We start from the raw sequence: 26,154 nt of genomic DNA on the forward strand, positions 1-26,154 counted from the left end.
TCTCCTCTCCGACGGAGTACACAGATCCCAAGCAATCGAGTCTCCGTGATGTAGTTCAGGGGAGACAACTTCACCGACAGCACGTGTCGCGGCTTTTCACTCAATGAAGTAAGTTCCCTCAAAAACAGAAGCGTCTTTGGTTTTACTTGTAACTGAATAGAAACTGAATACAACAGACACAAACTTGTCTGATTCTTGTGGATTTTACAAGCGTTCAACTAGACTTACTAGTGGATTTTGTTTATTATCCTTAAATTGCACGCAGTAGTCAGAGCGGTTCGGTAGTGTAGTGGTTATCACGCTCGCCTCACACGCGAGAGGTCCTGGGTTCGACCCCCAGCCGAACCAATATATTTTTTTTCCTTAAAATTATTGAATCTTGCATTTACATTGCAATGTCTGTGTGAATGATTTATTTTGCAAGAACTGATGAAACTCAACTCATTTTTACATTCTTTTTACAAGTTTCTCTCTGTTAGTAAACTCTGTTACCTCTTTGTACTCGGTGGCTGACTCGTGGTGTAGGCCTATAGTGTCAATCATATTCCTTTAAGTTATTGTTTTCTTTTGTTACTGTGCAGTACAAAGGGCAAAGCGTTTAAAATATCACTTCTTTTTATAATGTTCGATATCTTACAATGTTTATTTTTTTGCCGGTGTTTATTCGTAACACTACGGTTTTGATTGAAGGTATGTTCTGCTATTACTAAATAAAAGTTCGCTCTTTTGCTGTCTGTGACGTGTACGTAAGTGTTAATTCGATCGCGAGTGCCTTGGACAATGAGGAACATAATGAGCCATAATGACCATCTGTTATCATGAGAATGGAAGTCGTCAGGGGCTTGTGGTGAAAGGGTATTTGGATCGACAGTTCTATATTATCATGAACAGTTTTAACCCCGCCCCTTTTCTTTGACACATCTTTCTCTGCTGTTTTGTTTTGTTTTGGTTGTTGTTGTTTTTTGTCTTAGAATCCGTTCTCAGACTTTCCTCCGCATGCTTTTTATGTCTTTTGTACTGAAAACATTTTGTGATCAAATGTTACAGCTATGACATGCAGTTATAGCTGTAAACTTGTATTAAATTCTCTGTGTGTTCGTGTGTGTGTGTGTGTGTGTGTGTGTGCTGTACGTTTCACCTTGCCCAACCTTATCGTAATCTGTCAATGTAAATGAATTTATCTGCCTAATGATCTCTTTGACACCCCCCCCCCCCCCCCCTCTTACACCCCCATTTGTAACGGTGGGTTCTTTGAAAATAGACAAATGTCATCACTAAAGTGTTGATATTCTTCTTCTTCTTGCGTTCGCCGTCTTTTTTTGTTTTGTGTCATGGTTGGCGTTGATGCGTGGTACCATGGTTTATTAGAGTGCGCCGTGCAGCCCAGTACCTCCGTCTTCAGCACTCGAGGTTTCTGTCGGGGTTTCCTCACCCTTAGCTCATGGCCCGTCCGTCCTACCCTGAGAGCACAGGGGGGAGGATTTGCCGGGATCCCACCCGGAGCTAGGGTTTTAATGCGCCCATAGTCGCATTAGATGAGTCCCGTCGAGGGGCGATGGAGCATTTCGAAGAGAGTAGCAGTGCCGCCTGCAACCCCACTCCACCCTGGTAGGAAACACCGCCAGTTTGGTCCGCGGCCGCAAGCGGCTGGTCTTCATATCTGAACTGACTTGAGTCCGTTCCCCTACCCGCCACCCGGGGACGCGCTGGGTTGGGGGTGGTCGCCCCACTGAAAATCCCACACTGGGTTAAAGAAGTTCAGCCTGTCCCAGAGTGTTGATATTCAAACAATAACAAAATGAAGCTTTCCACTCAAACACCACAAACACAAGACAACACGCGTATGGTTTGAAATGCACTTTGCTTTTTATTTCAACTCTTGTACATTTAAATGGAAATGTTTACCAGAGCCACGAATTATGCAACAATTGAATGGAACACATGTACAAAAAAAACATCAGACGTAATAATCTATCAAGACAGCAAAAAGTCAGAGATTTTCTGACCATCAGTTTCTTCAGTCAACTGCATTGCACAGGAGAAGCAGGGGTTAGCTCAAGAAAAGAAGGGAGATAATACGCCAGGAAAAAGGAGAAAAACTGGTATGTATTAAAACCAAGAGTTATCGGTAATGGCCAAGAGTGAGCGGATCGCGCACAACCCTGCCGGATTTCTTACAAAGTTACGAACTTTTGTTTTTTTCATTTGTTTGACAGGAAGGCGAGCCTAAGCAAATGGTAATGAGCTAAACTGGTATGAACAGATTAAATATATGAAAATAAAAATAAATTGAAAAGGTCCCATACACCCTGCTTAGGCCACACAAAAAAAGTTGTATGTTTCTGGTCACCCGACCCTACCTAGTTTTTTCCCGCCGACCCTAGACTTTTTTTTATTGCTTTTGTAAAAAAAAAGAAGAAAAAAAGCGTCAAAACGAAAGTAACAGACGGCAGACGACACAATGGGGATAGCCCCGCATCCCTTTTGTCTCATTTGTTTTGTACTGTGTTGTCTTTCTCTTTGTATAGTAAGTCCAGTCTCTTTGCGTCACTGTATAGTTATTTTCTACCCTGACCAACAACAACAACAACAAAAATAATCCCTACCTACCTACCCTATTTTTTGTAGCCATGTTACCAGAAACGTACAACTTTTTTTGGGGGGGCCTTAGCCAAAAACACTACCTCGCAATCACCCCACCCCCTACGAATTTCAAACATAAATCACCTCACCCCACCACACGATCTTAAGATTCAGGACTGCACTTCATTATCCTGTAAATGTTGAGATATGCTTTTATTAGAGTTTTCGTCCGAAGACGACACTGTTTATAAATTTAGAACTCCAAAAAGTGCTATTTTCACCTGGGAAACTGGTAATGTTAAAATCACATCACATCACATTACTCTTGGAAGAAACATTTTCGCATCACTGAAAAGCGTGATTTCATGTTCACACTTCTTTAATGTGTTATCAATACATGTCAATACTAAGTCTTGTTGACCATCATTAAATTGCTGCCAGTGAGGACGCTACTTCTCAATTCATCTTTCACACTGTAGCATGTTGATCATCAGCTGTGTAGGTATGGAACGCCAAAGCTGACTTTTTACCGGGTAAAATCTACCGATAGATTTTAAAATCTTCCCTGTAAATTAGCAAAGCTACCGGGTATCTCTGCACTGGATTTGTAACCAACACTGAGCAATGACGTAACGCTGACTCATCAGTCAGGCTATTGAGTAGAAAGAGGACAGAACTTGGTTGAAAACAGTGCGAGCACGTAGGCCTACTGACAATCAAGCTTTGAACGGATATTGCATGCAGCCATCTATTTGCCACGTGCTAATTTATTTACATTCCGCTTATCGGTTAACACGTACCCGTCTGAGTCACTTCACCAACGCACATAGGTTACATCTCAACGTTCCACCATTGCAGCAGCTAGTCTGTGTGTGGAATTAGAACCGATACTTCCCGGGTTTATTCTACAAAACTATCGTCGTCAATCACACGTGTGTGAAACATGACGTCATAATGACATCTCAGCCTGCGATGGCGGCTTTCTTTCGTTATTTGGTGTTTAACGTCGTTTTCAACCACGAAGGTTATATCGCGACGGGGAAAGGGGGTAGATGGGATAGAGCCACTTGTCAATTGTTTCTTGTTCACAAAAGCACTAATCAAAAATTTGCTCCAGGGGCTTGCAACGTAGTACAATATATGACCTTACTGGGAGAATGCAAGTTTCCAGTACAAAGGACTTAACATTTCTTACATACTGCTTGACTAAAATCTTTACAAAAATTGACTATATTCTATACAAGAAACACTTAACAAGGGTAAAAGGAGAAACAGAATCCGTTAGTCGCCTCTTACGACATGCTGGGGAGCATCGGGTAAATTCTTCCCCCTAACCCGCGGGGGGATGTCGATTTTAAAGTCAGTCCTGTAAATAACAAAGCAGTTTATCTACAGTTCCTCTTACCTTACACAATTCTGTCATAATCAGCCCCATTTCATCATTGAAAAACGGAGCGCTCGGCTTCATTATTCTGATCACCGGAACAGTTTCTACCACATCATGTTCTGCTGTTATTGTCATCATGACTGTTGTCATAACAACAAGGAAATACGACGGTATACAATTTTGGCTCTGACGCAAAGCAGTCCATCAACTGACGAAATACATTTCTGCCATTCACACAAACAAACACATCTCTGTTTGCAGCATTGAACTTGTAGTTAGGCCGCAAAAAAGCTGATCAACTTTCTCGGAGAATCTGTGGGGTTTTCCTTCAGCTATGAAACACTGTAAGGGTTCTGTAGGGTTTTTCATTCTGCTATGAAACACTGTCAGGGTTTTGTCGGGTTTTCTTCAACGATGAAACACGATCAGGGTTTTGTCGGGTTTTCCTTCAGCTATGAAACTCTGTAAAGGTTTTGTCGGCTTTTCCTTCAGATATGAAACACGGTCAGGGTTTTGTCGGGTTTGTCTTCAGCTATGAAACACTGTTAAGGTTTTCTCGGATTTTCATTCAGATATGAAACACTGTCAGAGTTTTACTAGTATTGTAATCTTCGTCTTCACCAATGCGAGATGGACACAGCCCAGGTTGACTCTGTTGACAGGAAGAAGCAAGGTTTCCAGTATTGAAAGAAGCAATGCTGTTTGGACACAGCACAGGTTGACTCTGTTGACAGGAAGAAGCATTAAGGGTTTCCAGTATTGAAAGAAGCAATGCTGTTTCACTGTGTAATGTCTCTGTGTTCTTTTAGGTTGGGGCCTCACCAATAATCTGTCTTGACATTTCTTCGAACGCCTGCAAAACAAACAGAATTGTTTTGTCAGCAAACAAATTTGTGCAGACATATTACTACCAGAAGACAAGTTTTGAAACATTCCCTTTCAAAATTTGAAAATAATGTCATGGGAGGTGTTGAAACAATATCACAAATACAGAACTAATGTACATTTTAGCATCCACAATGAACAGAAATCATTACTTGGACTTTGAACAGTCAAAGCATGCATCGCGCTGAGATTCTACATCACCCTTTACTGAAAACGGCGAACATTTGGGGAAGAGAGGGAGGGGCTCCTCTAGTCTGAATCACAAAATAACTACTGCAAATATAGCAGGGCACCCCACAAAATATTAATGCTCTATCCAGAGGGTCCCGGGCCCTAAATTTAAATGAAGGGGGTTCCCGTCACGGGAACTTTAGATGGCCCCAAAGTCACAAAATGCCTGACAAGAAACTTCACCAAATGGCAACTCGTGGACTTCTCGATGCTCACCTCAATGGTTGCCATGGCATCAGGGTCCACCTGTCGCCTTGGTGTTCTTGGGTCGTCATGGCAACGCTGCGAACTGCCCGATCTGCTATTGCGTTGACCTTGACCTTTGTCGCTTGACGTTGACTCCGTGGAGCGCATGGACCTGGGCGAGGAGACGGGGGAGGGGATGTCTGCACCGTTGAAGGAGGAAGGGGGAGGGAGGAAGGCCTCCCCGCCCCCCTCTTCGCTGTCCTGACTGGCATCACGCGCAGGCCACGTGCGCATCAGGCGATGAGTCAGGTCGATGACGTCAGGCGCGTGCTGGTCGTTGAGGTTCCCGTCCTCCGACACAGGCGACGGTCGGTCGTCCCCGTCGTCCCTGTCGATGGAGCTCTCCTGCGAGGATTTCTTACCACGGTACCACCCGGCCCTGGCGAAAGTCCGGTGAGCCAGTTTCTGCATGGAGCTCTTTAAGCTGTTGCTGCGCATGATCCCGCTGTCTTCGTTCACCAAACTGTCCACACCGCTCAGGCGCGGGCTTCTCGCACCACCACCACCACCACCACTACTAGCCTCAACACTAGAACTCTCCAAATCCTGAGACAAGCGCGACCCCGACTTTCGACCTCGTGACAACTTCCGGTCAAGGGTCCTGACCCCGCCGTTCTGCACAAGGTCACGGTCGATGGCTGAGAGGTGGTCGGAGAGGGTCTTGAGCTGTTCAACGACGTCGGGATTGTGGGGGGCGTGGGGGTCCTCTCCCCCGCTCGGAGGCTTCTTCTTGCCGAAGGTGAAGCGGGATTTCTTGGTCGTGTGGCCGTTGGAGTGGATGTGTTTCTGCAGCGTGTCCATCTGGAGAGGGAGAAATGTATCGTATGATGGTTAGAAAATTACGGATAAGATTTTTTTTGATTTTTTTTACCTTCATTTGCTTTTTAAAGGACCCGGTTTTAGCAATCAGTGCAGGGAAATTTGCATGCTTAAATCTTTCTTATGTAGCATTTAAACTTGTTCAAGATAAGAACAAATTTAGGAATCTGTCCGTGTGAGTGAGTGAGTGTGTGTGTGTGTGTGTGTGAGTATGTGTGTGTGTGTGTGTGTGTGTGTGTGTGTGTGTGTGTGTGTGTGTGTGTGTGTGTGTGTGTGTGTGTGTGTGCCAGGAGATTGGTTCAGCAAAATAGTCTTACTTGGCCCAATTGGACATGTCATATATGTTTATATGCATTTAGAACGTCAATTTCCCTTTGTTTCTCAAATCAAAATCGACTCAAGGCTTCAATAAGCTAAGAATCATGATTGTACCTTGATCTGAGTGGACATTCGTCGCTGACGAAGCCTTGTGAGGGTACAGATCTGCTCTCCGGTGGGTATGGGGTTGGGGGCGGGAACAGTGAGGCTCGGGTAACTCATCTCACTCTCGTCAAGACTCATCTGCTTTTGCTGCAAAAGAAAAACAGACAGACATGTGATCATGCTGTGAACAATTGAAAGGCTTAACACGCTTAATTGAATCGTATGGGGAAATAATAGTAAAAATCAGATAAATGAATCCTTTCCGGCCAGGTACAGTGATACCTCTGTCGAACGAATTTGGAAATGTAACCTCAAATCGATCGTACTAGGGAGGGGTCGTAACATAAGTTTGGCTTGTTACCTCCAGTCAATAATCTGGAATGATATCGGTATTTTGCTTATGATGCCGCCCAATGTGATCATGCTTTTCTTCCATTAAACGCGACCATGGTAACTTGATGACTATTTAAATCTGTGTTAAATTCAAACTTACAAAACAAACGTTTTATACAAAGAAAGATGGACAAAACGGGTAAGAACCGTTCAAGTAGTTTTGCGTTTTTATCGTTTGTGTCTTGTTTGGCAGGGGTTGGGGGTGGCGGCTACAAGTTTTTCTGCCAAGTTGGTTGCCACGTATTTGGCAACGAGCAGGCCTCAAATCCTTTTCTTTGACCGTATCTTTCACATATATTTTTAAACACAAAACTGATAGTTATATCAAAGAGTGTTACCCCACGGAAAGAGGGGGCACTGCCTTCTCTGCGCTACTCGCGATGGTGATGCGAGCGGCTGGCAATGACCCCACAACATCGTTACGGCTTGACCGAGTAAAACGTTGCCACGGCGTGAGGAGGAATAGACGAGTGACGGACTGTTTTTGTTTTCGGCTGCTTAGATAATGATCGAAAAGACTGTTTTGTTTTGTTTCTGTACAGAAAACACACTGGTCGTATTGTTTCCGTCATGTGGAAACTATTTCACACGCGCTCATGCAGTATTTGAAGAGATACATCCTATACGCAGTTGAAAGCGTACCAGGACGCGCCTGTCAACTGAACGAACATTCGCCAGCAAAGGTGTGTTGAGAAACGAACGAACGAAGTCAGACCAACAAAGCACAGAAATACAACAAGAAAGCAAAAATACCCTTATTCATTGACCTTTCTTCTGTGCTTACTTTCTGTTTTACCTCTCACTACTTCTCCTCCGTTGTCCATAAATATGATTTGCCTCTTTCAACTAAAAAGTAAATACAGTCGAACCACCCCCAAACCCCGCGTTCCATTTAGGCCAACAAAAAAAATAGGTGTGGTTAAGGTAACATAGCCACAAAACAAAAATAGGGTAGGAAGGTAGGCAATCACTTTTTTTTTCTTTTTTTTTTCTAATGTGTACAAATTAAACCTACTTGACAGGGAAATAAGTGTGCGACTCGAGCGCTGTCGCTTTCATTGCGTTTTCTGCACTCGTTGTTTTTTTTTTGTTTTGTTTTTTTGTTTGTTGACAAAAACATTATAGGGTCGGCCCCTAAAAATAGGGTAGGTCGGGTTACCGTAACCACACCTATTTTTTTTTTAGGCCTTAAGACCAACCGATTGAAATCTCCCTCACTTTTAAGACCCTGTCTTCCCAAAGTGTTGTGTTGATGTAGTCAAGTGGCGTATCCAGTCTTTTTGTGTAATTATCTCCTGCCCGACCCAGTTGCCTCCCCTGTCTATTATCTTCCCCTGACCCAAGTTGTGTCTCCCGCTAAGATTATTGTGTGTTTACTATCGTAGGGTAGACTCTTGACCGGATTCCTTTCTAACCTCTTATCTCAGATTTAGGTGGTCGTTATGTAATGTGCCGCCAGACTGTCTGGGTATCGTTGGACGGCGTTTTGTCAAGTGGGTGTCATTTCTTTTGACAGGGTGGCTTGGAGGTTTTAGTCTCTTACCCCCCCCCCCCCCCTTCTTTGTAACTGGTTGTAATCTTATCCGGTGTGCGTAATATTTCCGGTGCGTGACACCGACACGGCTCTCTGCATCGCCACAGGGTATCGGAAGTGACCAGCCTTTAAAAGGGAGAGCATTAGGCTAGATCAGCAGACGCGTTTAGTGAGACCGATCATCGAGTGAGCTGTGTGCTGCTCATATGTTGTTCTCGTGAAAGTGTCGAACCTCTGCCCAAATTTATCGCGACTTGTGAATTCGTGCTCTTGTGTTTACTGTTTCAAGTGTGCTCACTGAGGAGAATCTGTAAGTAACTAAATGTTTTATTCATTCCTTGTGCTTTATTCTTATGTTTCATTTGATGCTATGATGTTTGCATATATGTACATTTTTACGCCATTTTGATCTATCAGAGAGATGTGTTTTCTAGATCAGTTTCTAATCACTTTCATGATTTGACACTGAAATTGAGCGTTAATAACTTCTAATATTTGATGACCAGTTGTTCTAAAGTTGTTTTAGTGTCTTGTGAATTAAAGACTCGTAAGAGAATCAAGTAAGGCAGACTCGTTCTCATACGTTTCGGTGTGTCCCTTTTTCCGCCAGTTCAATGGGCTTTGTTTGGGGAAAACACATATACACATTTTGTACTAGCATTCCACTGGGCTAAATAATGTCTAGCACATAAAACTCGCGCGTGTATCGTAACCCATGTGTATCGTTGCCATTTTTCCCCATTTTATCACATATTATTTCTGGAGATCAGTAAAGTCTGAGTAGTAGTCGGTTAAAAGCCCAAAGTTAAGCCCTCAGTGCCATTGGCCCGTGAAGCTACCTATTTACGATTTAGGCGCAGAAACCCCTACAATTGATGAACGGGAATTATGGTTGACATATTATTTTGGGTAATGAACTCGTATCATGAGTTATCTTTCTTATTCTTGTCGTTATTATTCAACTCGATGAAGATGTGTCTTCATGGCGATGAACATACTTAGTAATAACAATTATTTTGCAGTTGCGGTTCATGCAGTTGGTTAATTTATGTAGAGCATTTTCCTATGCAAGGCTTAGGCCTAAGGGAAGATGTTGGTTACTTCCCTTGACATTAGCTGTTGTGGAGTTGTTTAACTCACTGTGGATTCTCTTTCAGAGAATGCTGTGTCTGCAGGATTTTGGCTGTATTGTTTAGGTTTATTGTGGAATGTATGTATGGTTAGGATGCATTGGTATGAATGGTGCGTTTTACTTGTTATGCCATGTACTTATATTATGTTTTCTTTTCTTTTCATGTGTCATCAGACACTGCTTTCTGGTGTTTGCTTTCTGGTGTTTACTTTCTGGTGTTTGCTTTCTGGTATACGTTAAGTAAAAGTCACGTTATCGCAACCTCTGTCTTGGCGTCTCATTTATGCTTCCTGGCCTATTCCCCCCCTTCCACTCCACCCTATCACATCTGGCGCTGCGAGCAGGATTCAGGAAGTAGAGACGCCGTAGTTTAACACCAGAAAGCAGGGGTAGCAGTGTAGGAGGTACTCGGCGTATCCAAGATGGCGGTCGACGGGGTTCCTAGACCCCAGTGGCAGATGTTCTCCCCTCCCAGGCTTCCCCTCTTCACTAGCAGCAAAGATGGCTGTCTGCTAGACGACTACGTCACAGAGGCTCGTCGCATCATTGCCCACTTCAACCTGGAGGCGCTGGGCGGCGAGGCTGCTGAATGGCTGATCCAGTCACTTGCTGGGCCTGCCAAGAAGGAGATCAACCTGCACCCCCCTCAGGCGACTGCCACTGCCAACTTAGTCTTGACCATCCTGCAGGACACGTTTGGGGACCACGCCAGCATTTCCACTCTACTAGCGTCGTTCTACAGCATCTCCCAGAGTCAAGAGGAGGGCATTCTCTCATATGCCCACAGGTTGCAGGCTCTGCAGGTGAAGACGAATGCTGATGTTGCCGGTACGGTTTCCGATGCTGCACTTCGTGATCGATTCATGCACGGACTGTTCTTGCCTGCAATGAGACGGGACCTCATGCGCTTTGCGAGAGGGCGTGAGGCTGTCACTTTTGCGGCAGTCCGTGCAGAAGCTCTCAGGTGGATGAGGGAAGATTTCGAGGTGGTGGCGAAGCAACAAACGGCTGTTTATACACAGATGGGTGCAGAGTTAGGCAGACTGCAGGTGAATGTTAGCGAACTCGCCGTCAAGTCAACAGAGCTACGCGCTGCCCAGCACCAACGCCCGCCGGCTGCCTCTCGTCAACAGCAACCATCCGCGAAGCCACGTTGTTGGCTTTGCAACCGCCACGGGCATCTGCAGAACAGGTGCCCTACCAAGCGTCATAGAGGTGAACAACTGCTGTCATGGAGACAGCCAAGTGAGAAACGCGTGAGTCATCAATCAACATCCATCACGGCGCAACCTCTCCTTGAGCAAAGCTGTCAGACAGAGGAACAGCATCGGCTGGCGACAACCCCTGTCCCCGTGCAGCTACACGACGCTCAGCTGATTTCATTTTGGGATTCGTTACTTAATCTTGCCCCTGTACCCCGAGTCCCTGCTACCCCAACGTTCCCGGACCGAGGCACTGTCTGCATCGCACGCCCTGTCTTCCCCCCACCCATCCAGCCTCTTCCGGTGCAGCCAGCAGCCCCTGCACCAGTTCCTGATCCACAGGCACCTCCAGCACGTGCCCAAGACCAGCCTCTGGCTAGAGACACAGAACCTCTGGTCCATCCTCCTGCTGCTGTGCCTGTGCGCCGCTCACAGCGTATACGGCAGAGATTGTCGTCGTTCTGAGCAGTCATGGGATTACCTTGATTTTATTTATTTTGAACAGTCGGATTTGTGTGAGTAATAAGTGTGCCGCTGTCATAACCCCGCTATCCGTCTATTGTGAACAGCCTAAATCGTAAATAGGTAGCTTTACGGGCCAATGGCACTGAGGGCTTAACTTTGGGCTTTTAACCGACTACTACTCAGACTTTACTGATCTCCAGAAATAATATGTGATAAAATGGGGAAAAATGGCAACGATACACATGGGTTACGATACACGCGCGAGTTTTATGTGCTAGACATTATTTAGCCCAGTGGAATGCTAGTACAAAATGTGTATATGTGTTTTCCCCAAACAAAGCCCATTGAACTGGCGGAAAAAGGGACACACCGAAACGTATGAGAACGAGTCTGCCTTACTTGATTCTCTTACGAGTCTTTAATTCACAAGACACTAAAACAACTTTAGAACAACTGGTCATCAAATATTAGAAGTTATTAACGCTCAATTTCAGCGTCAAATCATGAAAGTGATTAGAAACTGATCTAGAAAACACATCTCTCTGATAGATCAAAATGGCGTAAAAATGTACATATATGCAAACATCATAGCATCAAATGAAACATAAGAATAAAGCACAAGGAATGAATAAAACATTTAGTTACTTACAGATTCTCCTCAGTGAGCACACTTGAAACAGTAAACACAAGAGCACGAATTCACAAGTCGCGATAAATTTGGGCAGAGGTTCGACACTTTCACGAGAACAACATATGAGCAGCACACAGCTCACTCGATGATCGGTCTCACTAAACGCGTCTGCTGATCTAGCCTAATGCTCTCCCTTTTAAAGGCTGGTCACTTCCGATACCCTGTGGCGATGCAGAGAGCCGTGTCGGTGTCACGCACCGGAAATATTACGCACACCGGATAAGATTACAACCAGTTACAAAGAAGGGGGGGGGGGGGGGGTAAGAGACTAAAACCTCCAAGCCACCCTGTCAAAAGAAATGACACCCACTTGACAAAACGCCGTCCAACGATACCCAGACAGTCTGGCGGCACATTACATAACGACCACCTAAATCTGAGATAAGAGGTTAGAAAGGAATCCGGTCAAGAGTCTACCCTACGATAGTAAACACACAATAATCTTAGCGGGAGACACAACTTGGGTCAGGGGAAGATAATAGACAGGGGAGGCAACTGGGTCGGGCAGGAGATAATTACACAAAAAGACTGGATACGCCACTTGACTACATCCCCCCCAGCTCTATACCAACTGCGTCCTCGCAGGTACAGCGCCTCGGGAATAGCTGAAAATGACATCTATGAATCAAACACAAGTTCACCCAAGTGAAACAACAAATAAAATCAGAAACGGTAACGGATGACACTCACAGTCACCCAACCCATTCATACAAGACACAATACAACAGGCAATCAATAATCATAGTGTACACAGTCTCTTAGCAGAACACGAAAAGTCTCACAAATGACACATTGCCCACATGACAGCAGCACATTGTTTTCCTGACTGTTCACAATAGACGGATGGCGGGGTTATGACAGCGGCACACTTATTACTCACACAAATCCGACTGTTCAAAATAAATAAAATCAAGGTAATCCCATGACTGCTCAGAACGACGACAATCTCTGCCGTATACGCTGTGAGCGGCGCACAGGCACAGCAGCAGGAGGATGGACCAGAGGTTCTGGGTCTCTAGCCAGAGGCTGGTCTTGGGCACGTGCTGGAGGTGCCTGTGGATCAGGAACTGGTGCAGGGGCTGCTGGCTGCACCGGAAGAGGCTGGATGGGTGGGGGGAAGACAGGGCGTGCGATGCAGACAGTGCCTCGGTCCGGGAACGTTGGGGTAGCAGGGACTCGGGGTACAGGGGCAAGATTAAGTAACAAATCCCAAAATGAAATCAGCTGAGCGTCGTGTAGCTGCACAGGGACAGGGGTTGTCGCCAGCCGATGCTGTTCCTCTGTCTGACAGCTTTGCTCAAGGAGAGGTTGCGCCGTGATGGATGTTGATTGATGACTCGCGCATTTCTCACTTGGCTGTCTCCATGACAGCGGTTGTTGGTCTCTTTGACGCTTGGTAGGGCACCTGCTCTGCAGATGCCCGTGGCGGTTGCAAAGCCAACAACGTGGCTTCGCGGATGGTTGCTGTTGACGAGAGGCAGCCGGCGGGCGTTGGTGCTGGGCAGCGCGTAGCTCTGTTGACTTGACGGCGAGTTCGCTAACATTCACCTGCAGTCTGCCTAACTCTGTTGCTTGTTGTTGTTGCTTCGTCACCACCTCGAAATCTTCCCTCATCCACCTGAGAGCTTCTGCACGGACTGCCGCAAAAGTGACAGCCTCACGCCCTCTCGCAAAGCGCATGAGGTCCCGTCTCATTGCAGGCAAGAACAGTCCGTGCATGAATCGATCACGAAGTGCAGCATCGGAAACCGTACCGGCAACATCAGCATTCGTCTTCACCTGCAGAGCCTGCAACCTGTGGGCATATGAGAGAATGCCCTCCTCTTGACTCTGGGAGATGCTGTAGAACGACGCTAGTAGAGTGGAAATGCTGGCGTGGTCCCCAAACGTGTCCTGCAGGATGGTCAAGACTAAGTTGGCAGTGGCAGTCGCCTGAGGGGGGTGCAGGTTGATCTCCTTCTTGGCAGGCCCAGCAAGTGACTGGATCAGCCATTCAGCAGCCTCGCCGCCCAGCGCCTCCAGGTTGAAGTGGGCAATGATGCGACGAGCCTCTGTGACGTAGTCGTCTAGCAGACAGCCATCTTTGCTGCTAGTGAAGAGGGGAAGCCTGGGAGGGGAGAACATCTGCCACTGGGGTCTAGGAACCCCGTCGACCGCCATTTTGGATACGCCGAGTACCTCCTACACTGCTACCCCTGCTTTCTGGTGTTAACCTACGGCGTCTCTACTTCCTGAACCCTGCTCCGCAAGCGCCAGATGTGATAGGGTGGAGTGGAAGGGGGAAAATAGGCCAGGAAGCATAAATGAGACGCCAAGACAGAGGTTGCGATAACGTGACTTTTACTTAACGTACACCAGAAACAAACAGAAAGTTAACACCAGAAAGTTAACACCAGAAAGTTAACACCAGAAAGTTAACACCAGAAAGTAGACACCAGAAAGTTAACACCAGAAAGCAGTGTAGATTCTCCTCAGTGAGCACACGTAAAAGGAACAGTAAACACAAGAGCACAGGTTTCGGAATTCAGTTACAACCACACGTCGACCGACACATATGAGCAGCACACAGCTCAGTATTACAAATCGCGTTCTCTCTCTAGTCTAAATGCTCAGTCTTTTAAAGGCTGGCCACTTCCGATTCCCAATAGCCAATAGGGAGGCTACCTAGGTGTCAGACAACGGGGGGCGTCGTCTTAAGATTGCCTGCCAAATGAAAGGGATCGTTAAAGAGGCAGAAATCGTTACAGAGGTGTCACGCACCGGAAATATTACGCACACCGGATAAGGCTCATTATATTACAACCAGTTACAAAGAAGGGGGAGAGGGGTAAGAGACTAAAACCTCCAAGCCACCCTGTCAAAAGAAATGACACCCACTTGACAAAACGCCGTCCAACGATACCCAGACAGTCTGGCGGCACATTACATAACGACCACCTAAATCTGGGATAAGAGGTTAGAAAGGAATCCGGTCAAGAGTCTTCCCTACGATAGTAAACACACAATACTCCTAGCGGGAGACACAACTTGGGTCAGGGGAAGATAATAGACAGGGGAGGCAACTGAGTCGGGCAGGAGATAATTACACAAAAAGACTGGATACGCCACTTGACTACATTGATGACATGTGTAAACTCACCCCCCTGTTAAGTCCTTAATCCTTTCTGTTCATGACATGTGTAAACTAACCCCCTGTTAAGTCCTTACTCCTTTCTGTTGATGACATGTGTAAACTCACCCCCCTGTTAAGTCCTTACTCCTTTCTGTTCATGACATGTGTAAACTCAACCCCCTTTTTAAGTCCTTACTCCTTACTAAGACCTGATTTTCCCGGAGTTGTTCAGGTCTTAAAGATGAGGGGGGGGGGGGGGGGTCCACAGTATGAGATTTGTACTGACCTTGCTAACCAGATTTTCTGTTCATAATATATGCAATCTAACCCCAATTTTACGACTTACACTTTCTAAAACCAGATTTTCTCAGAGTCGTTGTCTGTCTGTCTGTCTGTCTGTTTGTCTGTCTGTCCGTCCGTCCGTCCGTCCGTCCGTCCGTCCGTCCGTCTTTCTGGCTGTCTGTCTTTCTGGCTGTCTGTCGTAAGTATGCATGAGCTGTGTACTGTCTATCTGTCTGTCTGTCTGTCTGTCCGTCCGTCCGTCTGTCCGTCCGTCCGTCCGTCCGTCTTTCTGGCTGTCTGTCTGTCTGTCGTAAGTATGTATGAGATGTGTACTGTCTGTCTGTGTTTCTGTGTTTCTGTCTGTCTGTCTGTCTGTCTGTCTGTCTGTCTGTCTGTCTGTCTGTCTGTCTGTCTGTCTGTCCGTCCGTCCGTCCGTCTTTCTGGCTGTCTGTATGTCTTTCTGGCTGTCTGTCTGTCTGTCGTAAGTATGCATGAGATGTGTACTGTCTATCTGTCTATCTGTCTGTCTGTCAGTGTCTGTCCTTCTGTCCGTCCGTCCGTCCGTCTTTCTGGCTGTCTGTCTGTCTTTCTGGCTGTCTGTCTGTCTGTCGTAAGTATGCATGAGATGTGTACTGTCTATCTGTCTGTCTGTCTGTCTGTCTGTCTGTCTGTCTGTCCGTCCGTCTTTCTGGCTGTCTGTCTGTCTTTCTGGCTGGCTGTCTGTCTGTCGTAAGTATGCATGAGATGTGTACTGTCTATCTGTCTGTCTGTCTGTCTGTCTGTCCGTCCGTCCGTCCGTCCGTCCGTCCGTCCGTCCGTCCGTCCGTCCGTCCGTCCGTCCGTCCGTCCGTCCGTCCGTCCGTCCGTCCGTCCGTCCGTCCGTCCGTCCGTCCGTCCGTCCGTCTTTCTGGCTGTCTATCTGTCTGTCTGTCTGTCTTTCTGTCGTAAGTATGAGATGTGTACTGTCTGTCTGTCTGTCTGTCTGTCTGCCTGTCTGTCTGTCTGTCTGACTGTCGTAAGTATGAGATGTGTACTGACCTTGCTCGCCAGCCTGGCGGCCTGTTTCTTTTCTAGCTCCTGTTTCTGTCGGAGCACCTCGGTCAGCAGTTTGTGCTTGATGCTCAGCACACGCTCCTCGCTCAGACGACCAGCGTGGACCTCTGTGGACACAGGCAAACACATTACAGTCAACGTCTTTCTCAGAGCTGGCTAGGTTTACACGTGGGATAAGACCAGCCATCCACTTGGTCATTTCATTTCATTTCATTTCCTCTATTATCCCAGTGCTGGGAAATTCGGGTCGCTTCCTCCCAGTGCCGGAAAGCTAGCAGCAACAGAGTCGCGCTACCCAGGTGTGTGCGTGTTTAACTCATTGTCTCCCAGGTACGGATATATCCCTACCCACTCATATGGCTCTATCTGACCAGGTACGGATATATCCGCTCAGACTGTTAGCTTCAGTCGCTTCCTGTAACGTCCATCTAACGCCTGCATTCCAGCGTGTTGATACACAGTTACTACAATTCTGAGTGACCTGCTGCAGCACAGCTGGTCTCGGCTAAAAAAAAACAACCTTGGTCAACATAGGTGGGGTGGAAAGTGTTAAGTGAAATCAGCCACCTGCACTTATGGCAGAATGACCGAGGTCTTTTACGTGCCACGGTGGTGACACGGGTGTTGGGACATGGATACCGTCTCTGATTCTGCACAGTCATACAGTTGAACCGTGTCCGTCCAGGCCCGGATTCGAACCCGTGACCCTTGGATCACAAGTCCAGTCCTCTACAAACTGAGCTACCCGGTGTCACGAACTGATGAACTCTGCCTGAACAATCCTTCTCATTGCGGTCAATGCGCATGCGCTAACATGGGGAGATTAATCAGGTCGTGAACAACCTAACCCTAACCCTTATCCTAATCCTAACCCTAACCCTAACCCATGGTTCGTTCGGTCAAAGGGTCGCATTTTTTAAGTCCAAGATTGGCGCGTGCGCATTGACCGCAATGAGAAGGATTGTTCAGCAGAGGTTTCAGTTCGTGATACCGGCCCCCAGGTTTAGACATGGAATAATGCCAGTCCTCCAGTTGGTCACATACCGGCAATCCACACCCTGCCGAATGCTTGCTGTGGTGAGTTGGGATCTTGTGATGAACTAATTTCTTAAGAATGTAGCCACTTGTAGACAGAGAACACCCAGGCTATCCATGTTTTGAACGTCACCACGTGGAGGGATGGTCTGCCGGATCCGGTGTGAAAGCCTGAACAGATCTGACATTCTGGCTCGAACTGTTTTTACAGCCATATGTGTCTCTCTCTGTCTCTCTTTGTCGATATTAAAGGTGTGTCTTTACCGTCTTGTAAAAACGTGAGGGTATACATGTACTCATTCTCTCATTTCTCAGAGCCACAATGCTCCACAGTCACTCTTAAGTGCTGTTCACATGGCAGACTTGCAACCAACTTATGACCAACTTTAGTCGTTTGAAAATCGCTCCCGAGTCGTTGAGGCCGAATCGGTGAAAAGTCTGCCATGTGACCAGCCCCAGCGACTCGCGCCAGACTCGCCAGCGACTCGCGCCAGACTCCAAAACTCAGTTGAGCACTGCCCGACTCGGCAGTGACTCGCCAGCGACTCGCGCCAGACTTTTCTTATCGCGCTTACTGATTGGTTAGCTCTAGCCACTGAGTTATATATTGTCGTATACATCTCTGTGGCTCTAGCCTTCCCTTCTCCGGACAACAACGAGGACGACCGGACAATCCCGAAAGGCTAAGTCTGGCGAGAATCGCCGCTTAAAACTAGTTTGCGAATTTGTGCTGTTCACATGGGCAGCGATTTTGATTTGACTTGCCGCCGACTAAAATCGCTTGGAAGTTGGTCACAAGTTGTTTCCAAGGCTGCCATGTGAACAGCACTTTAGACACGCAATCAAAATAAGATTATTGTGGACAACTATTATTTTACTGGAGTAATCATCACACTGAACAGACGCTTGACAAAAATTACTTTCACAGTAAATCATATTCCAAACATATTACAAATTTGATTGTAAGAAATAAGAATTTCTCGCAAGATATAAATATTGTGACTTACCTCCATTATCGTGTGGGTCATGGCCATTCATCAGGGGCATGGCCTTGATAGTAGAGGTCAAGGCCGAGTTCCAGTCCTCTAGCTCTTCTCTGGATGACGCTGACAGGTAGACCGGAATATAATCCTGGATAAGGGAAACAATGCTGAGTAAAAAAAGAAATGTACTTAACTCCTCCTTTATCTCCCTTGTTCGACTCACGTAGAGATTGTAAGTAAAAGCCCGTGTTCCATTAAGTTCTGTCCAGTTCCGTTCCGTTCAGTTCTCTCTCTCTCTCTCTCTCTCTCTCTCTCTCTCTCTCTCTCTCTCTCTCTCTCTCTCTCTCTCTCTCTCTTTCTCTCTCTCTCTGCAATGTTAACTTTTTGTTCCGACCCCTTCATAAGGGGCAATGGCCCAATGAATATACCGTCTCTCTCTCTCTCTCTCTCTCTCTCTCTCTCTCTCTCTCTCTCTCTCTCTCTCTCTCTCTCTCTCTCTCTCTCTCTCTGTGCAATGTTAACTTTTTGTTCACACCCCTTCATGAGGGGAAATGGCCTAATGAATAAACTCTCCTCTCTCTCTCTCTCTCTCTCTCTCTCTCTCTCTCTCTCTCTCTTCAGGAACTCTACACACACACACACACACACACACACACACACACACACACACACACACACACACACACACACACACACAAACGCGCACACACTCACACCCCCACACACCCACACACATACGTGGCACACACACGTGGCACACACACACACACACACACACACACACACACACACACACACACACACACACACACACACACACACACACACACAACCATCCACTTACTTCGTGGTCAAGATGAAGAACGAAACGTTGTCCGGGAAACTTGTCCTCCAGTGACGTCACAGTGTATCCATCTAAATCTGTGACGTCAACAGTGACGTTATCATCGGGGGTGAGGTAACAGTACAGGCAGCCGTCCTTAAGAGCGTACCAGTATCTGAAAAAGGAGGAAAAATACGACTGTGAACGCGTAAAATTCTCCGAAAATCCATTCCATTATGTGTTAGGAAGCTCACGAGAAAGTACTGAAGACATGTGTCTGTCTGTCGGTCGGTTGGTCGGTCTGTGTATTCGTATATGTGTGTTTGAACCGTCAAGGGATTATGATGAAGCAAGAACGTACACACCCTGAATTGAAGAATCATTATATATCACAATGTGTGTAGGCAGAGGCTTTCAAGACACAAAATCAGCCTATGGTGAAGCTCGGAGAACCAAGTTTTCTGCCCCGACATCATTCGTTCGCTTGCACTGCCTCAAACGCAAATATTTGTGTTATGCAATGTCAAAAAATGTTACCCATTCAGTCCTTCACAACCGTCGTGATTTTGTTACTAGGCTCAAACGGGCAGCTTTGAGGAAGGCATACATGCCTGTGTTTTCATACTGATTATGCCAAGTATGTTCAAATCTCTATTCAAACGACGTCCCGAAATGGCACAGCATTTAGCCTGACTGCCGCTGGAAATGGCTGTTTTAGTAGAGACCCAATCGATATTCAATGGTCCGCAAGCTCTCGCAAACTTTTGAAGCATTGCAAAGCATGTGATGAAGCTATTTCGCGCGAGCTGAGAGGACTCGATGTTCTAAGATCTCGCTACTGTCGAAGCATTATTTCAAACATAGCACTCAGATTCCTTAAATGCCTATTCTTTGGTTCTTGCCACGAGTGGTCAATCACTGTCCTCCAGTACACAATGTAAACCGAAAAAATGCGTTGAACATAAATAAGTTAAATTTAGTGTTTTATTTTATTTTACTGTTGACCAAAATATTCAGAATGCCAAATATAGTGTTTCACTGTCGGTAAAATCATCATATGAATCCCATTCAACAAGTTGATCAAAACTGTTACAGAATCAACATTTATTCAGTAATTTCTCTGTCGCTGAAGCTTGCAGAAGACGGAAAACTACAATTTCCGATTTAATTTCTTAACAGTAAATTGAACACAACACACACACTTTTCTAACGCTTACGGTCGACGAAAGGGTCCAAGGGATACACTCTGTTGTTTGTCTGTCTCTCTGTCTATGTCCTTCTCTGTCTCTGTCTTTCTCTGTCTTTCTCTCTCTCTCTCTGTCCCTCCCGCTCTCTCCCTCTCTGTCCTCCCCCCTCTCTCTCTCCCTCCCTCTCTCTGTGTGGCTCTGTCCCTCTCCCACCCTCTCTCTCTCTCCTTCTCTCTCTCTCCACCCTCTCTCTCTCAGTCCGTCTCCACCCCTCCCTTCCCCCCCCCCCTCTCTCTCTGCCCCTCCCTCCCTCCCTCCCCCCTCTCAGTCTCCCTCTCAGTCTCAGTCTCTCTCTCTCTATCATCCCCCCCTCTCTCTCTCTCTCTCTCTCTCTCTCTTTCACCCCCTCCCTCTCTTTGTGTGAGACAATCCCAGCAGCTAGTTAAATCACTTCCCCGTTCAACGTTCAAAGTTTGCAGCTTGCTCGCAAACAGCCAGCTACATAAGGGGCCGACTCCAGAGCCCACTTTCAAACTGTTTCGGCAAGAGTATACATGAACGCCGTTTTAGGCGGATCACAGCGCAAAATAGCTCGGAATGAACTCTAACCCGTGGAAATTCCGCTGCAAACACTTGTGTCGACTGTCAAACCGAACATACACCAGGTTTACAATTCTTGAGGGAAAGCTGAAGAATTAGTCACCGACCGCGGGAAATGAGGGGGAAGCATTTGCAAGGGAGACACTCGTTACAACACATGTAGACTGACGAAAGTGCGAGTTGTTCTATTCTGAGCTAGCAGCGCACGGAAAATGTTGAAATTAGGCTGCTGACCTTATTTAAAGATTGATCTGTTTTTATTGACGTTTACGCGAAGAACGATGGTTGGGCAAAAAACAATAACTAAATAAACAAACAAACAAATAAACAAACAAACAAGTAAACAAACAAACAAACAACCAAACAAACAAACGAAAGAACAAACGAACGAACGTACGAATGAACGAACGAACGAACGAATGAACGAATGAACGAACGAACGATTGAACAAAAGAATACAGTTCACTTTCTCAGAATTAAAGCACGTAGTCCAGAACGGTAAAAAAAAACCCACAAAAAACACTTAACATACACAGAACGCCACAACAGGAACAATTAATTCCAAGCTCAACATCTTTTGGAGAAAAAACAAACACAATAAAAACTCGGGCCATTCATTTTGAAGCATCGCCCAACCACGAAAGATAAGAAAATGTACAACCAACATGATTGTCTCCTAAAGAAGTGTACTCAACATTTTGTGAAAAACAGAGAGAGATTAGCTCCCCTTGTTTGTCAAAAAACAAGCAGTTTACAATGACAGGCGTACCAATGAACCAAACGAAATCAGCACACCTGAACAAACGGCAGGTAAACATTAGGTAAACGAGGATACATCAAAGACACTGGAATGCAGGCAGGGTGAGAAATGTTTCGAAGTCTCTTGTGCAGCCAACCCTTTCTAAATCCATGCGCTGTATCAGCGGTGTAGCACGAGCAAATTACCCCCCCCCCCCCCCCCCTGACAGGTTTTAACAATTTTGTAAGGATAGTTTTACTCGGGAATAAATTGGTCGTGGAGTACTTTTTTCGTATGACACCGGTGCAAAGCCGGAGCTTTTCCTGCCAAACCAACTTGTGTACAACTGCTTGAACATTGTTAGTAATCGGCCTTTGTGTTGCAGTGATAGCATTACACAGCCACAATTCTATTTTACATTTGGAACTTTTTTTTACCGGTTTCGCCAACGGTTTCAAATATCGCTCAAATAATAGTATTCACACCTTGGCCTTTGTACTTATGTCACTTCGGGTTCGTTAAACTTTAAGCAACCCCCAAACTGTCAGCAATTCTATTTTCGTTCTCGGGTTCTTTACATCTGTAAATAATCTGCTTGCGGACAACACAGTACTATACACGCGCTATTTTAAAAAAAAGGCACAGTCCCTCCCGTAAAACAGCTATACACACAGACCACCAGGCTGTTGGTGGTGTGTGTCCATGTGGAGGGATGGCCTTGACCTTATCTCAAGCCTGGCTATATATATATCTGAGATATCTGAGATGGTGAGCCGAATTTTCTTTTTCACTGGAGAGATTGCGCCTTTCTTTATTATTTTTTTTATATAAATAGCGCATGTAATTCTGTGTTTTTTGAATGCAGGATATTTACTGATGGAAAGAACCCAAGAATTAAAATTGTAGCCCTCTGAATTGTTGATAATTTCGGGGATTGCATCCACAGCTTAATATCCTCCCTGTCCTGATTTAAAGCAAGACAGGTCAACAAAATCATTCTCTAGTACTCACTCCTAGATTTTATGTAGAATGTGTTGTATTTGTCCGGTTTTTACATTTAGTCAAGTTTTGACTAAATGTTTTAACGTAGAGGGGGGAATCGAGACGAGGGTCGTGGTGTGTGTGTGTGTGTCTGTGTGTGTGTGTGTATGCGTGTGTGTGTGTGTTTGTGTGTGTGTGTGTGTGTGTGTGTGTGTGTGTGTGTGTGTGTGTATGTGTATGTGCGTGTGTGTGTGTGTGTGTGTGCGTGTGTGTGTGTAGCGCGATTCAGAGTAAACTACTGGACCGATCTTTAAGTTATGAAATTTGACATGAGAGTTCCAGTGGGTATGATATCCCCGGAGGTTTTTTTCTTTTTTTCGATAAATGTCTTTGATGACGTCATATCCGGCTTTTTGTAAAAGTTGAGGCGGCACTGTCACACCCTCATTTTTCAATCAAATTGATTGAAATTTTTGCCAAGCAATCTTCGACGAAGGCCGGACTTTGGTATTGCATTTCAGCTTGGTGGCTTAAAAATTAATCAATGACTTTGGTCATTAAAAATCTGAAAATTGTAAAAACTAAATTTAATAAAACGATCCAAATTTACGTTCATCTTATTCTTCATCATTTTCTGATTCCAAAAACATATAAATATGTTATATTTGGATTAAAAACAAGCTCTCAAAATTAAAAATATAAAAATTATGATCAAAATTAAATTTTCCAAATCAATTTAAAAACACTTTCATCTTATTCATTGTCGGTTCCTGATTCCAAAAACATATAGATATGATATGTTTGGATTAAAAACACTCTCAGAAAGTTAAAACGAAGAGAGGTACAGAAAAGCGTGCTATCCTTCTCAGCGCAACTACTACCCCGCTCTTCTTGTCAATTTCACTGCCTTTGCCATGAGCGGTGGACTGACGATGCTACGAGTATACGGTCTTGCTGAAAAATGGCATTGCGTTCAGTTTCATTCTGTGAGTTCGACAGCTTGACTAAATGTGACCCTCCACCACGAAATGAGTCGCTTGTCACCTCGCGCGGGGAGTGTATGGTTACAGTGGGAGGATCACCTTAGTCATAGCCTTATAACTCAAACAGTTTTTGCTCTTTTCTAAAACGGTTTTCACCACTGGATAGAGCATAACAATCTCGTTAGGAAAATGTAAAAATATGAAAATCATGCAAAGGTGACATGCGACTCATTTCGTGGTGGAGGGTCACAAATGTTGTATTTTCGCCATACGCGACTTGTTATTTGTTTACGTTCAGACGGTGTTATTGTCAGCGACACTATTGTCTAAGGATTGTAATGCTATATTGTTTGGTGAGTATTGTGAAAAAAGAAAAAGAAAAAAAAAGTACTTACCTAACCCACTGCTCGCTGAACGTTTTCCTGTGCAGGTAGCCGTGCATGGCGGGAGACTGCAGGTCTTTGGCTGCTAACTCCATCACGGCCATCGGTTGTGACCGCTTTCCCTTTCCTTTCTCTTTCTTCAACTTCCCCTCCGATCCTCGGGAATTTCCGTCAGAGCTTCGGAAATTTCCGTCAGACTCTCGGGGAATTTCGGCAGACCTTCGGGGACTTTCGCCAGAACTGACAGCAACTTTGTCAAAACCTCGTGAAATTCCGGCAGACCATCGGTTAATTCCGGTGGATCCTCGGCGAACCTTCGCGTCTTCAGCGGGTTTTTCCGATTGTGTTCTGGGACTTTGCGGAGGAGCTAAAGAGGAGCTGCGAGGACTGGTGGGTGGGCCTTTGGAAGACTCCCTCGGGCTTTTTGGGACGCTGGATTGGGTTCCTCGCGGACTTTGCGGAGGACCTGTAGATGAGCTTCGAGAAGTGACGGGAATACCCGAAGAAGACTTTCGCGGACTTTGAGGTGGTCCTTGCGAAGGGCTTCTCGGACTTTGTGGAGTACTCCTGGAAGATTTTCTCGGACTCTCCGGAATCGCTGTTGTAGAATTTCTGTTGGCTTGAATCGTTACGGAGGTGGGCAAATTTGACGGTCTTTGTGGCACAGCGGTCGTAGACCTTCTTTGAGCAGGGCCCGCAGAGGCAGACCTAGGACCGCGTGCAGAATCAGCAGCAGATTGTCTCACACTACGCTGCGGTTCGCCTGTAGATGTTCTAGGACCAGCAAGCGTGTGTTCTCTTGAACTTCCCAGCAGAGACTCTCGAGGAGTGACGAACGAATCACAGTTTTCTGACACCCTGGTCCTCTGGTAGTAAGAGAGGATCGGTCCTCTCGGTTTGCGGCCCAGGGTTTCACTAGAACTGTACACAGAGTCTTCGTCCCTCAGGCGAGAAAGAGAACTCTGCTCCCTCTGAACACTACTAGAAGAGATCGCCTGATTCAGAGACGAGAACAGGGTGGCGGGTCTCTCCCTTGGAAGTGTGTTAGCACGTGCAGTTTCGTCACTGTCGTTTGACCTACTTTTCAGGTCACTTGACCTAGTTTTTGCTTGCGCAGATCTTAGTGTCACTGCCGATGTGTCGTTGGGAGTAACACTCACCCAAGCGCTATCACTGTGTCCACTTTCCTCCTTCGTAAGCTTGGATTTGTGAAGAGAGTTGTTGTTGTTGTTGGTATTTCTGTCAGATACAGTCTCTTCTTCACTCTCATACTCATCCCAGGCTGCGGAGTATGTTCTCGTGTGTTCTACAGTGGAAACCTGCACTCGAAGTTCACTTTCTATTGCGTGTCTTGAACTTTCTCCACCGTCCTCGTCACTGAATTCACAGTCGTTGCCGTCATCATTGTCGTGCTCTACTCCAGAACGCCTGGCAACTACTTCTACGCCGTTCTGACGCTTTGAAACTGCGTCACTGTCGTATGACGTCACACCACGAGCAACACCGTCATCAGATACACGTCGCTGGCGAGGGTGCGTCACGAAGCTTGACGCAGTGGGTTGTGCGGCTGAAGCTGCTACGTCACCCCCCTCAAGGACGTCATACTGGCCACTGACGTTATCGGCGTCGTCATTCTGCCAGTCACGCGGTGTGGCCGGGGTAGATTTCCACCCGGGGTGAGAAGGAGGCTGGTTAGACTGGAGAGATTTTCCTTCGGTGAAAGAGCGTGAACGGTGTCTTACTTCCCCCAGCAATACCTGAAAACACACAGAAACACCAGACACATGAGAATCGTTATTACTCAAAAGGCTCGAGGACGAGAGTCGAAAGGCTTAAACTGTGTTCACAACAAAAGCAGGACGTGTGTGCAAAGACAAAATTGAAGAACACGGAATACCGGCATTTAGTTACGTAATAAGATGATATGTATATATCACAATAACTTGAATAAGTGTTGTGCTTTCATTCATCTCTCTCTCTCTCTCTCTCTCTCTCTCTCTCT

General features: G+C 46.0%; 1 protein-coding gene and 1 non-coding gene across 2 annotated transcripts; one reads left to right on the forward strand and one right to left on the reverse strand.

The window, feature by feature from the left end:
* The first annotated feature begins 275 nt into the window (after positions 1-275).
* Positions 276-348, forward strand: Trnav-cac (transfer RNA valine (anticodon CAC)). The gene has a single exon. It is a non-coding gene; the product is annotated as a tRNA-Val (tRNA).
* Positions 349-1,842: 1,494 nt separating this feature from the next.
* On the reverse strand, positions 1,843-25,909 carry LOC138978754 (uro-adherence factor A-like; the record flags this gene model as incomplete). The annotated part of the gene is given in 7 exon segments (XM_070351546.1): positions 1,843-4,823; positions 5,303-6,133; positions 6,584-6,721; positions 16,424-16,545; positions 18,481-18,604; positions 19,301-19,454; positions 24,165-25,909. Coding segments are annotated over 7 exon segments (3,162 nt in total), but the record flags the coding sequence as incomplete, so codon positions are not given.
* Between the last annotated feature and the right edge of the window lie 245 nt (positions 25,910-26,154).

This window comes from Littorina saxatilis, linkage group LG10 (assembly GCF_037325665.1).
Source record: "Littorina saxatilis isolate snail1 linkage group LG10, US_GU_Lsax_2.0, whole genome shotgun sequence".
Taxonomy (NCBI): domain Eukaryota; kingdom Metazoa; phylum Mollusca; class Gastropoda; order Littorinimorpha; family Littorinidae; genus Littorina; species Littorina saxatilis.